Source organism: Bufo bufo, chromosome 1 (genome assembly GCF_905171765.1).
Source record: "Bufo bufo chromosome 1, aBufBuf1.1, whole genome shotgun sequence".
Taxonomy (NCBI): Eukaryota; Metazoa; Chordata; class Amphibia; order Anura; family Bufonidae; genus Bufo; species Bufo bufo.
The window spans coordinates 6,254,618-6,266,898 of record NC_053389.1 but is presented as its reverse complement, the minus strand read 5'-3'; the positions used below and the strand labels follow the sequence as shown (position 1 = coordinate 6,266,898).

General features: G+C 54.6%; 1 protein-coding gene across 1 annotated transcript in view; it reads left to right on the top strand.

The window, feature by feature from the left end:
- Positions 1-11,330, top strand: part of ERF (ETS2 repressor factor) — a 34,974-nt gene extending 23,644 nt beyond the window's left edge. Inside the window, exons 2-4 of the mRNA XM_040419845.1 lie at positions 5,808-6,042; positions 8,070-8,185; positions 9,453-11,330. Of these exons, the coding sequence (XP_040275779.1) occupies positions 5,808-6,042; positions 8,070-8,185; positions 9,453-10,597 (1,496 nt within the window). The 3' untranslated portion in view covers positions 10,598-11,330. The remainder of the gene's footprint in view (positions 1-5,807; positions 6,043-8,069; positions 8,186-9,452) is intronic.
- The last annotated feature ends 951 nt before the right edge of the window (positions 11,331-12,281 follow it).

Here is a 12,281-nt window from a genome sequence, read left to right as displayed (position 1 = left end):
AGAACACCACCACTGTGTTTGGGCACCCCGATATGGTACGGGGGGTACCAGTTCTGTAATGTTGCCCATAGCGTGGTGCTGTTTGGCGAGTCCCGTCTCTGCGCTGTAGATGAAGTCACTTGTGTCTATTGATCTGGAAGGGCACAGAGATTTACTGGAGTCAGGAAGGATTTTGTTTTCCTCTGAGAAGCGGAATTGCCAAGTGTTGGACGGTGGAGGTTTTTTGCTTTATTCTTTGCAGTCTTCCTGCAGGTCAATAGATCTCGCCCAGTAAAGTAGAGAACAGGAAGGATGAGGGAGCCGAGTCTGCCGCAACCCAAGGACCGGCATTATCCTTCAGGACGACGGATAAGCCTGCGCCCCCCCCCCCCCTCTCTAAATATAGGTGTATTGATGGCTGTAAAAATAGAGGCAAACGTTCTCCCGCGATTGTCAGGTCGGCATCCCCATATTGTTTCCTTTAATCCAGCAACAATGGCGCCGAGGGCGGATTAATGACCACTTATTCGGGAGCAAAGGAAGGTCATAAAAACGGCAGAGCAAACTCTGCTCATGTGCTGGCAACCATCATCTGATGCAGGAGGAAGGAAGAAGGAAGAAAAACTGATGGACTCCTCCTTCACCCCCCCCCCCCTTATTCCTCTGTCACAGTACCCCTCTCTGACTCCACCGCCATTTCCCTCCCCCTCTGGACTCCTCTGCCTCATTCTCTCCGCCCCCTCTGGACTCCTCTGCCTCATTTCTCCACCCCCTCTGGACTCCTCTGCCTCATTTCTCCACCCCCTCTGGACTCCTCTGCCTCATTTCTCCACCCCCTCTGGACTCCTCTGCCTCATTTCTCCACCCCCTCTGGACTCCTCTGCCTCATTTCTCCACCCCCTCTGGACTCCTCTGCCTCATTTCTCCACCCCCTCTGGACTCCTCTGCCTCATTTCTCCACCCCCTCTGGACTCCTCTGCCTCATTTCTCCACCCCCTCTGGACTCCTCTGCCTCATTTCTCCCCCCCCTCTGGACTCCTCTGCCTCATTTCTCCACCCCCTCTGGACTCCTCTGCCTCATTTCTCCACCCCCTCTGGACTCCTCTGCCTCATTTCTCCACCCCCTCTGGACTCCTCTGCCTCATTCTCCTCCCCCCTTTCCCCCATAGACTCCTCTGCCTCATTCTCCCCCCCCCCCCCATAGACTCCTCTGCCTCATTCTCCCCCCCCCCCATAGACTCCTCTGCCTCATTCTCCTCCCCCCCCCAATAGACTCCTCTGCCTCATTCTCCTCCCCCCTTCCCCCCATAGACTCCTCTGCCTCATTCTCCCCCCCCCCCCATAGACTCCTCTGCCTCATTCTCCCCCCCTCCCCCCCATAGACTCCTCTGCTTCAATATCATTCTCCCCCCCTCCCCCCCCATAGACTCCTCTGCCTCATTCTCATTCTCCCCCCCCCATAGACTTCTCTGCCTCATTCTCATTCTCCCCCCCCATAGACTCCTCTGCCTCATTCTCATTCTCCCCCCCCATAGACTCCTCTGCCTCATTCCCCCCCCCCCATAGACTCCTCTGCCTCATTCTCATTCTCCCCCCCCATAGACTCCTCTGCCTCATTCTTATTCTCCCCCCCCCCATAGACTTCTCTGCCTCATTCTCATTCTCCCCCCCATAGACTCCTCTGCCTCATTCCCCCCCCCCATAGACTCCTCTGCCTCATTCTCATTCTCCCCCCCCCCCCCATAGACTCCTCTGCCTCATTCTTATTCTCCCCCCCCCCCCAAAGACTCCTCTGCCTCATTCTCATTCCCCCCCCCCCATAGACTCCTCTGCCTCATTCTCATTCTCCCCTCCCCCCCCCATAGACTCCTCTGCCTCATTCTTATTCTCCCCCCCCCCCTAGACTCCTCTGCCTCATTCTCCCCCCCCTCCCCCCCATAGACTCCTCTGCCTCATTCTCCCCCCCCCTCCCCCCCATAGACTCCTCTGCCTCATCCTCCCCCCCCATAGACTCCTCTGCCTCATTCTCCCCCCCCCTCCCCCCCCATAGACTCCTCTGCCTCATTCTCATTCTCCCCCCCCCCATAGACTCCTCTGCCTCATTCTCATTCTCCCCCCCCATAGACTCCTCTGCCTCATTCTCTCTCCCCCCCCCCATAGACTCCTCTGCCTCATTCTCTCTCCCCCCCCCATAGACTCCTCTGCCTCATTCTCTCCCCCCCCCCCCCCCCATAGACTCCTCTGCCTCATTTCTCCTCCGCCCCATAGACTCCTCTGCCTCATTCTCATTCTCCCCCCCCCCCCCCCCATAGACTCCTCTGCCTCATTCTCATTCTCCCCCCCCCCTCCCCCCCATAGACTCCTCTGCCTCATTCTCATTCTCCCCCCCCCCCCCCATAGACTCCTCTGCCTCATTCTCCCCCCCCCCCATAGACTCCTCTGCCTCATTCTCATTCTCCCCCCCCCATAGACTCCTCTGCCTCATTCTCATTCTCCCCCCCCCTCCCCCCCCCATAGACTCCTCTGCCTCATTCTCTCCCCCCCCCCCCCATAGACTCCTCTGCCTCATTCTCCCCCCCCCCTAGACTCCTCTGCCTCATTCTCCCCCCCCCCCCATAGACTCCTCTGCCTCATTCTCTCCCCCCCCCCCCATAGACTCCTCTGCCTCATTCTCTCCCCCCCCCCCATAGACTCCTCTGCCTCATTCTCTTCCCCCCCCCCATAGACTCCTCTGCCTCATTCTCATTCTCCCCCCCCCTCCCCCCCATAGACTCCTCTGCCTCATTCTCCCCCCCCCTCCCCCCCCATAGACTCCTCTGCCTCATTCTCCCCCCCCCCCCCCCCCCATAGACTCCTCTGCCTCATTCTCATTCTCCCCCCCCCCCCATAGACTCCTCTGCCTCATTCTCATTCTCCCCCCCCATAGACTCCTCTGCCTCATTCTCTCTCTCCCCCCCCCCCCCATAGACTCCTCTGCCTCATTCTCTCTCCCCCCCCCATAGACTCCTCTGCCTCATTCTCTCCCCCCCCCCCCCCCATAGACTCCTCTGCCTCATTCTCTCCCCCCCCCCCCCCATAGACTCCTCTGCCTCATTCTCCCCCCCCCATAGACTCCTCTGCCTCATTTCTCCTCCGCCCCCTAGACTCCTCTGCCTCATTCTCATTCTCCCCCCCTCCCCCCCCCATAGACTCCTCTGCCTCATTCTCATTCTCCCCCCCCTCCCCCCCATAGACTCCTCTGCCTCATTCTCATTCTCCCCCCCCCCCATAGACTCCTCTGCCTCATTCTCCCCCCCCCCCATAGACTCCTCTGCCTCATTCTCATTCTCCCCCCCCCCCTCCCCCCCCCATAGACTCCTCTGCCTCATTCTCTCCCCCCCCCCATAGACTCCTCTGCCTCATTCTCCCCCCCCCCCTAGACTCCTCTGCCTCATTCTCCCCCCCCCCATAGACTCCTCTGCCTCATTCTCTCCCCCCCCCCATAGACTCCTCTGCCTCATTCTCTCCCCCCCCCCCATAGACTCCTCTGCCTCATTCTCTCCCCCCCCCCCCCCAGACTCCTCTGCCTCATTCTCTCCCCCCCCCCCCCCCCCATAGACTCCTCTACCTCATTCTCCCCACATCTCTGGACACCGGACATAGGAGTGACTGATATAATCGCCATGTTCTTTATAACCCTGCATTAGACAATCTTTAGGCAGAGTGGCCCTTTAAACAGAGAGCGATGCTGAGGGCCCCTATGGCTGGAGCTTTATGTGAATGACCAGAGATTTCCCATTTAACATTACAGCTCTGGAGCTTTCTGATTGATTTTGTGGTCCTTCTTCCCCAGTATTTCAACACCTCTGCATGCCATCCTTGAATAGAAACTTTCTTTGTTCATATCCTCAGGCTAAAAAACCCAAGTTGGCCTAGGACAATTCACAGCTGAGTGTCTGCTACAATTGTATCCAGTCTAAGCCATCCTCTGACCTTTTAATATAGCAGTACAAATATTCTGTCCTGATGGTTTGTTACAATGTATCAGCCTGGAGAGCATTGTCTAGACTGGTTACAATTGTAGCAAACACTCAGCTGTCAGATTGTTGGGCCTTTTTAGAGCTCCGGGTGTAAATGAAAATGCTTCCATCCACTGACTGTAAGCAGAGATCTTACAATCTAGGTTTGCCTAAAACAAAGCTCCTGTACGTATTTCCATCAGAGGGTTATGCACTACAACTCCCAGCAGAGTGTAGAGTCTCCGTGTGTTTTTGGCTCTTTGGATGCCCTTGGCCTTCCTCCTCCTGTTGCCGGTAATGGAGACGCGAGGGCCCGTCGGCCCCTTCACACCAGTGCCCCCCACCCCCTCGTACTCCTGGAAGGAATGTGCCGGAGACGGCCGCTCTCTCTGCCCTTATAAGAAAAGGGCCTTTGTGTGGGATGCTGTGACCTCAGTTGGGAGCTATTTGGTGTGAGCTGGCAGCCGCAACGCACACCGCAGCCTCACGTGGTTACTGCCAGGGACCCGTCCTACACGGGAACTCACTGGCTCCTTTTTTCCACTGTACCGTACACTGCAGACTGTTACCCACAATGCATCTGCAGGTTGTAAAAAAGATGGGTTGTCCAAGAACCGGGGCGGAGGCGGCCGGGAACCCCTTCTCTATTTTGGCTGTGGTGCTGATCTCACCTGGCACTCACTGCGGACCCTTCATACCCTGTGCACTGGTATGGCGGGACTGCCCGAGCTACAGCATAGAAGGCCATACACCGTAGGGGGATCCCTGTACTGGTGCACACTGGCCGAGCATGCATGTGTTTCCAGAAGAGAGGGGAATTAGTTGCTGCCAGACTCGTTTGGTGGTAAGTTATCTCCACAAAAGAATCGGGCATGTTGAAGTCCAACAACCTGATCCTCCTTTCCCCCATTGGAGAGTCGGGACGCCTCCACACAAGCTAGTCACTGGTTCCGCCGGCAGTCATCCATAACAGGAGTCTGCCAGCAGGCTTGACTTTGTTGAACTGCTGACAGCACAAGGTAGTGGCTGAAGAGAGCAGAAAACATATATCTTTTGTGGAGGTTTTCTCATCAGGAGTAGTGTGGATATGAAGTTTCCTTCTGCTCCTGTAGGTGGAGGCGGTCTGTAGTGAGCTGAGCCCCTCCCCTCTGGGTGACAGCCACCCAGGAGACCACTTCGGCTGTCACTCAAAAGGTGCGGGTGTGAAGCGGCTCCATGCAGAACTTTAATAAGGTTCCGCCTCCTGGACACTTGCAGAAAAACGTCATATTCACGCTGCTCCTGATAATAAAAGCTCCACAAAATGCATGTTTGTCCTGTGCAACCAGCCACATGGACGCTCACTCCCCATTATAGTGAAGGGGAGGTCACCCTCACCCCTCCCCCCCCCATAGTGAGTGAGTGCATGTCCCGCCAGCCGTCTGCTGGTGCACATAGTTCTTCATTGCTATGGATTATAATGGTGCAGATGTGCAGGATCCTGGGGAGCTTGGTGATACCCCTTAGGGCCACTGTTATGAGATGCCACCAAGATACTGAGGAATTGCCTGAAATCCACACTGTTTATTCCGACGACATGCGGGGCACTGCCGAAATTAATACTACTCCCCTGAGCCAGGAGGTGGCAATGTTTTACATCGTTTTGGGCGGTTTAGTCTCCATTTTTGTCTTTCTAAACCTTGAGACCACAACTCTCAGCATGCGCACGAGCTTGGCCGTTCTCTGAGCTCCTGTGGATGTGTACTGAGCATGCTGGGAGTTGTGGTTTTTGAAGAATGGCCCCTGTTGCTTCTAATATCTGAGACTCATGATCTTCTCTCCTTCTTCCAGGGTTCGCCTTTCCGGACTGGGCCTACAAGCCGGAGTCCAGCCCGGGCTCCAGACAGATCCAGCTCTGGCACTTTATTCTGGAGCTGCTGAGAAAAGAGGAATATCACGACGTCATCGCCTGGCAAGGAGACTACGGGGAGTTTGTCATCAAGGACCCGGACGAGGTGGCGCGGTTATGGGGCGCGCGCAAGTGCAAACCTCAAATGAACTACGACAAGCTGAGTCGAGCCCTCAGGTAAGAGTGTGTTATGAGGAGATATCCACATACTGGAGGGATCTGCGTCCACGCTGTCTATTGCGCATGTGTATCAGTGAAAATCATAAAGTTTCCGGCAAGGCTGCGCGTCTCCCCCAGGTTTCCGGCAAGGCTGCGCGTCTCCCCCAGGTTTCCGGCAAGGCTGCGCGTCTCCCCCAGGTTTCCGGCAAGGCTGCGCGTCTCCCCCAGGTTTCCGGCAAGGCTGCGCGTCTCCCCCAGGTTCTTCCCTCAACGAATAAAAGCTAAAGCTGCGGATGCCAACTGTTGACTCTCCCACTGTTGCCCGGGCATGCTGGAAGTTGTAGTTTCACAGCAGCTTTAGGACAGTCCCAAAGCAGTGACATTGATGGTAAATCTATAGAATTCGCCAACTGATGGGAATCCTCTGAAGTGAAGGGCACGGCGCCACGTAAAGCCTTTACCAGATAGTCTTGGCCTCCTTAATTCAGACATCAGTGGGGGTCCCAGTGCTAGTACCCCCCGTGCCAGGCTTTAGGGCATATCCTCTGGGAAACCCCTTCCCAGAGCTGCTTGCATGTGCAGAGCCTGTTACAGGTGTCGTCTCTGTCCCGGCTTGGAAGGGGTTACAGGATGACTGGCTTCTGCCTGCGCCTATTTACTTCTCATACCTGGTGGGAGGCGAGAGCCGTAATTATAAGGTCCTGGTGTCCCGGTACACCTGGGGGTTGAGAAAAGACAGGTTGTTTAGCAAAGGGGTAATTACTGGGTTACATCCAGCAAAATACACCCCGCGCAAGATAACAGGGCGACTGCGGATTACACCAGCCGTTCCCCGTAAATCTGTTAAACACCTGGAAGACGAGCAGCGAGCGGAGGTGACAGACGTGTGCAGAGACAACCTGATCGTACATCGCCGCGTGCGCCCCTGTCCATCGCTGTGTGCGCTCCTTCTGTACATGACTGTGTGTGCGCTCCTCCTGTACACGACTATGGCTGTGTGTGCGCTCCTCCTGTACACGACTATGGCTGTGTGTGCGCTCCTCCTGTACACGACTATGGCTGTGTGTGCGCTCTCCTCCTGTACATGACTGTGTGTGCGCTCCCTCTGTACACGACTATGGCTGTGTGTGCGCTCCTCCTGTACACGACTATGGCTGTGTGTGCGCTCTCCTCCTGTACATGACTGTGTGTGCGCTCCCTCTGTACACGACTATGGCTGTGTGTGCGCTCCTCCTGTACAGGACTATGGCTGTGCGTGCGCTCCTCCTGTACAGGACTATGGCTGTGCGTGCGCTCCTCCTGTACACGACTATGGCTGTGCGTGCGCTCCTCCTGTACACGACTATGGCTGTGCGTGCGCTCCTCCTGTACACGACTATGGCTGTGCGTGCGCTCCTCCTGTACACGACTATGGCTGTGTGTGCGCTCCTCCTGTACACGACTATGGCTGTGTGTGCGCTCCTCCTGTACACGACTATGGCTGTGTGCGCTCCTCCTGTACACGACTATGGCTGTGTGTGCGCTCTCCTCCTGTACAGGACTGTCTGCCTGCGCTCCTCCTGTACATGACTATGGCTGTGTGAGCGCTCCTCCTGTACACGACTATGGCTGTGTGCGCTCCTCCTGTACAGGACTGTCTGCCTGCGCTCCTCCTGTACACGACTATGGCTGTGTGCGCTCCTCCTGTACAGGACTGTCTGCCTGCGCTCCTCCTGTACACGACTATGGCTGTGCGTGCACTCTTCCTGTACACGACTATGGCTGTGTGTGCGCTTCTCCTGTACATGACTATGGCGCTGTGTGCGCTCCTCCTGTACATGACTATGGCTGTGTGTGCGCTCCTCCTGTACACGACTATGGCTGTGCGTGCGCTCCTCCTGTACACGACTATGGCTGTGCTGTTGGTAACTGTTGCCCCCATTATCTATGGCGCCCCATATCCACAGCGATGATGTCACTGTTGAGCCCCGGCCTGCTGGCTGATGTCACGCGGTGCCGTCGTCGCCCTGTGATCTCACCCGATTCTTTTTTTTTTTCTTTTTCAGGTATTACTACAACAAGAGAATCCTTCACAAAACCAAAGGCAAACGCTTCACCTACAAGTTCAACTTCAACAAGCTGGTGCTGGTCAACTACCCCTTCATCGACATGGGCATGGCGGGTGAGTCCGGGAGCCTGGTGACTACGGAATAATGACAGACGATACGGGGGCCCTGAGGCGTCTCCGCCACTAGAGGGCAACTTTGGTGACAGTCATGGGTTTTCCAGGGTTTGTTGTTCGTTCCGAGAGGATTTGGTTTTCTGGCGTTCACCGTGCGGCACAAATAACGCGACGGCGCCATTCTGGGGGTAGTTGAGTTTATAGTGTGGCTGTTCTATGTCTTAATACTGCTGTAGAATAGCATGTGTGTCGTCGTGTCCTGACACTTTGGATTGGGCGTAAAGTCCTTTTACCACATTGGCCTTAAGTCCCAGGTGATTTCGACAGTCGGGGTCACTACAATTGTGTATTAGGGGACTATAAGGATGGCAGACCTGGGGGCATCTATTGCGCTTCTGGCTGTTATGGAAACCCATTGGCACCTGTAGTCACATTCAGGGGGCCCCCATGGGGTGTCAGAGGGAGGTTCCTCACTTTCTAACCATTTAGATGCCACAGGTCACCGTCCATGCCCTTCTATGGGACTTTGCTCGGCTATTTTCTGAGCTCCCATAGAAGTAAATGGAGCGTGCCGCGCATGTGCTCTGGTGCGTTTTCGGGTCCTCGTTCTAGAGATGGGTGCGGGTCTCGCCTCTCGGACCTGCACCTATCTAGAATACACCACCAATGTCTCAGATGACACATCCCCTGCGTCGGCATTGTTTCTGCTGGTGGCCTGTACTCTGCTCCTGAACCTCTACCATAACTGCATTAGTGCAAGAGAAGCCCGCTATATGGTGACGGTACAGACAGGGGTTAACTCGCTGAGCCGGAACACAAACCCACTCTGTAAGCGCCTCCTATTCTAGTGGACTCGAGCGCCGGGGGGCCGAGGAGATGCCCGATGGGGGCGTCGGGAGACTCTAAGCTGTGGCGGGGGGATCAGCTTCTTAAAAACTGCTCAGAATGCTGTAAATAATGGTCGTTCTCGCCGTCCTCGCCCCCTGCTGCTCCCGCTCCGGTCTTTGTACTCCCTGCTCGCTTTTGACATATGACCTCGGTAGCGGGTCATCGTGGCGGCCAGTGATTTCCGCCATCGTCACATGTCCAGGGCTTCTGAGAAGCGGTATTACTACTCTCATTATTTTACCCTATTCTGAGCAGTGTCATTAAAATCCGTGGCAGTAAAGTGACGTGGATGGCCCTAATATCACTGTGAGGGCCCCTCCACGTGACGCCTTTGTCTCTGCTGAGAACTCTGCCTCTAATCCTTTTTGTCTTTTTGCAGGAGGGCCGGTACCTCAGAGCGCTCCGCCTGTGCCGTCAGGAGGAACACACTTCCGTTTCCCGTCCTGCACCCCTTCAGATGTTCTGTCTCCCACCGAGGATCTCCGATCACCCACCCTCTTCTCATCCGTGGCACGTCGTCTCGCCCGTGGATCAGTCAGCGACTGCAGCGACGGCACCTCCGCTAACTCTGAAGTCGAAGAGAGCCTGAGCGAGGAGCAGCACCGACGAGGCCCCTTGCCCGACATCCCAGCGTTCAGAGGGCCACCGCTTCCTCGACTCACTCATGAGGGCATCTTCAGGGTCTACCCTCGTCCACGGGTGTCGGAACCCCTCAGCCCATTCCCAGTGTCGCCCATGGGAGCCCATTCTGGCCTCTTGCCCCCTCAGCTCTCACCTGCCTTACCAATGACCCCCAATCATATGAACTATACCCCATCACCCACTCTGAGCCCCATGTACCCAGGTGGTAGCCATTTTTCATTCAATCCGGAAGACATGAAGCGTTACCTTCAGGCGCACACGCAGAGCGTGTATAACTACCACCTCAGCCCACGGGCATTCCTGCACTACCCCAGTATTGTGGTGCCTCAGCCGCAACGCCCTGAAAAGCCTCTACATTTACCCCATGATGAGCCTCCATTCAAATTCAAGCTTCAGCCTCCTCCTTTGGGCAAAAAGCAGCGCCCCCTGGAACCAGGTTCATCTACCTCCTCCTGCTCCTCCTCCTCCTCGGGGGTCCCGCAAATCAAAGTGGAGCCCATCTCTGATGCTGAGGAAGATGATGAGGAACTAATGGTGGAGGTGACAGACATCAGTGAAGAAGAAGATGATGAGGAGGTGTTCAAAGCCCCCACAGCACCAGAGCAAAGACCCCCTCCACCTATTCCTCCTGGGAGGGAAGAAGAAGCCTTTGGAAGTGAAAGCGGACGCTGCATCCCCCTTAAGTTGCGCTTCAAGCGACGTTGGAGCGAGGACCAGCGTCTGGAGGCCGAAGGAGGAGCGGAGGAGTCGGATAAGAAAGTGCGAAGTAATCAGGAGGAGCCGAAGCTTCCCCCACAGCCGGGTGCGACCCCCTGTAGGAGGGTGAGCACCGACCTCCAGAGGGCCACAGAGGAACTGTCCCTAGAAAGTCGGGATTCCTAATGGAGGACTTGTGGGGCCCAGCGAGGGCAGCCGCTCTATATGCAGATTAGTGCCCTTTGTGGGGTCATGTTCCAGCGGAATTTATCCCCCCCAGCCCCCAAAAAATGACCTTGGGCTCCCCGGATGTAAGGACTTGAGTTTTTATAATCCTATATTTTACCAGTTCTTTTTTGGGGGGTGGGGGCCCTGCATACATGACTGGGTTCGCTGTAGAAATGCTTTTTATTTTTTAACATAAGAAAATTGCTTTAAACGATCCGACTCCCCAACGGGCGCCATCGTAACCTTCCTCTATTCCGCACACGTGTAAATATCGCTTCCCTCTCTGCATGGCGTAACGCTGGGACATCGACCGGGAAAAAGTCCAAAGGAACTCGGATTCCGCGGCCCTGCCCTCGCCAGCTAAAGACTGGTGCTATCTCAGGTTTTTGGGGCGCAACACCCCCTCATTTCACCCTGGGCATTTATGCACCCCAGCGACCATCGTTACCATAACCGTTTCACTGAGGATCTGCGACGCCGCTGGCGCCAGCGAACGGTTAACCTCGCGCATTAATCTCCATTAGTGTTGCCTTACAGATTTCCAGTTTTATATAATAATGTATAAAAGAGGAATTTTTTTTTTGTTTTTTTTTTCTTCTGGATTTTTATAAACTTTTTATAAACCCCTCCCCCTCTCTCCCCTGCGATCTGGACTCGGGCGATCGCTTCCGGTCCAGTTACTTTTTTATTTTTTAAAAAAGGTAAAGGAAATAGTAAAACTTTATTATGGGGGTGCGTTCTGCGTCGGACAGTATAAATGTATACATAGAATGAACTGGTCGGTTCCGAGGTTTTCTCGGCAAGATGGCGGCCGCTCGAAATGACATGTGACTTAGTGGAAAAGCTTTCCCCCCCCGCCCGTTTAATATTTGGCGAAGTTCCGCATGCCGCCGCCATGTTCTGCCTCCATCTAAAATATTGTTAATAACCATTTCTGCCCCCGATTGGGGCTGCGGGTTTTGGTACACGCGGTGACCTACCCTCTGTGGCGTTCGCGCCTTGCCGTTACAATCAGACCTACACAATGTGCCTTATCGAGACGACCTGCAGGCTGCATCACTAATAGTCTTAAACGCCCCTCTACCCCAATCACCCGCCCTATGCAGAAATGGGGTTCTTGGCCCATTATTTTTTTTAAAGTAATTTTACAATGTTTGGCCTTTTCAGGATGTTGCGAAGCTCCTGGCAGATAAGGAGTTAAAAAATGTTTCCGGGGGGGGGAAGGGAAAGTGTCATAAAATTCTATTTCATAAATTTTAATGTCGATACATTTAAATGGGGTTGTCGTGAGATTTAAAAAAATTTACAGAGCAGGAACCTGTATAGGATACATTAAGGAAAAAAAACAGCGCTTGCCCTTTAAATGTGTCTGCGTGTCCTGCAGTGATGGCGTCACGCTCATGTGGCCACGTGCCCATCTTGCATACAGGATTGCTGAGGCTAATGGCTGCGGCAGCCACGTGAATTAATGAAAGTGAAGCCACTGCTGCAGGGATCGGAGTGGTGGGCCATTTATAGGGCAAGTATTGGGGTTTTCTTTAATTTTTAAGAAAAAAAAACAAACCTTGGGGCGACCCCTTTAAAGTAGTGGATTGTTGGAGACCTCAACGGTTACTTTATATCTAGTAAAATCTGTTTAATA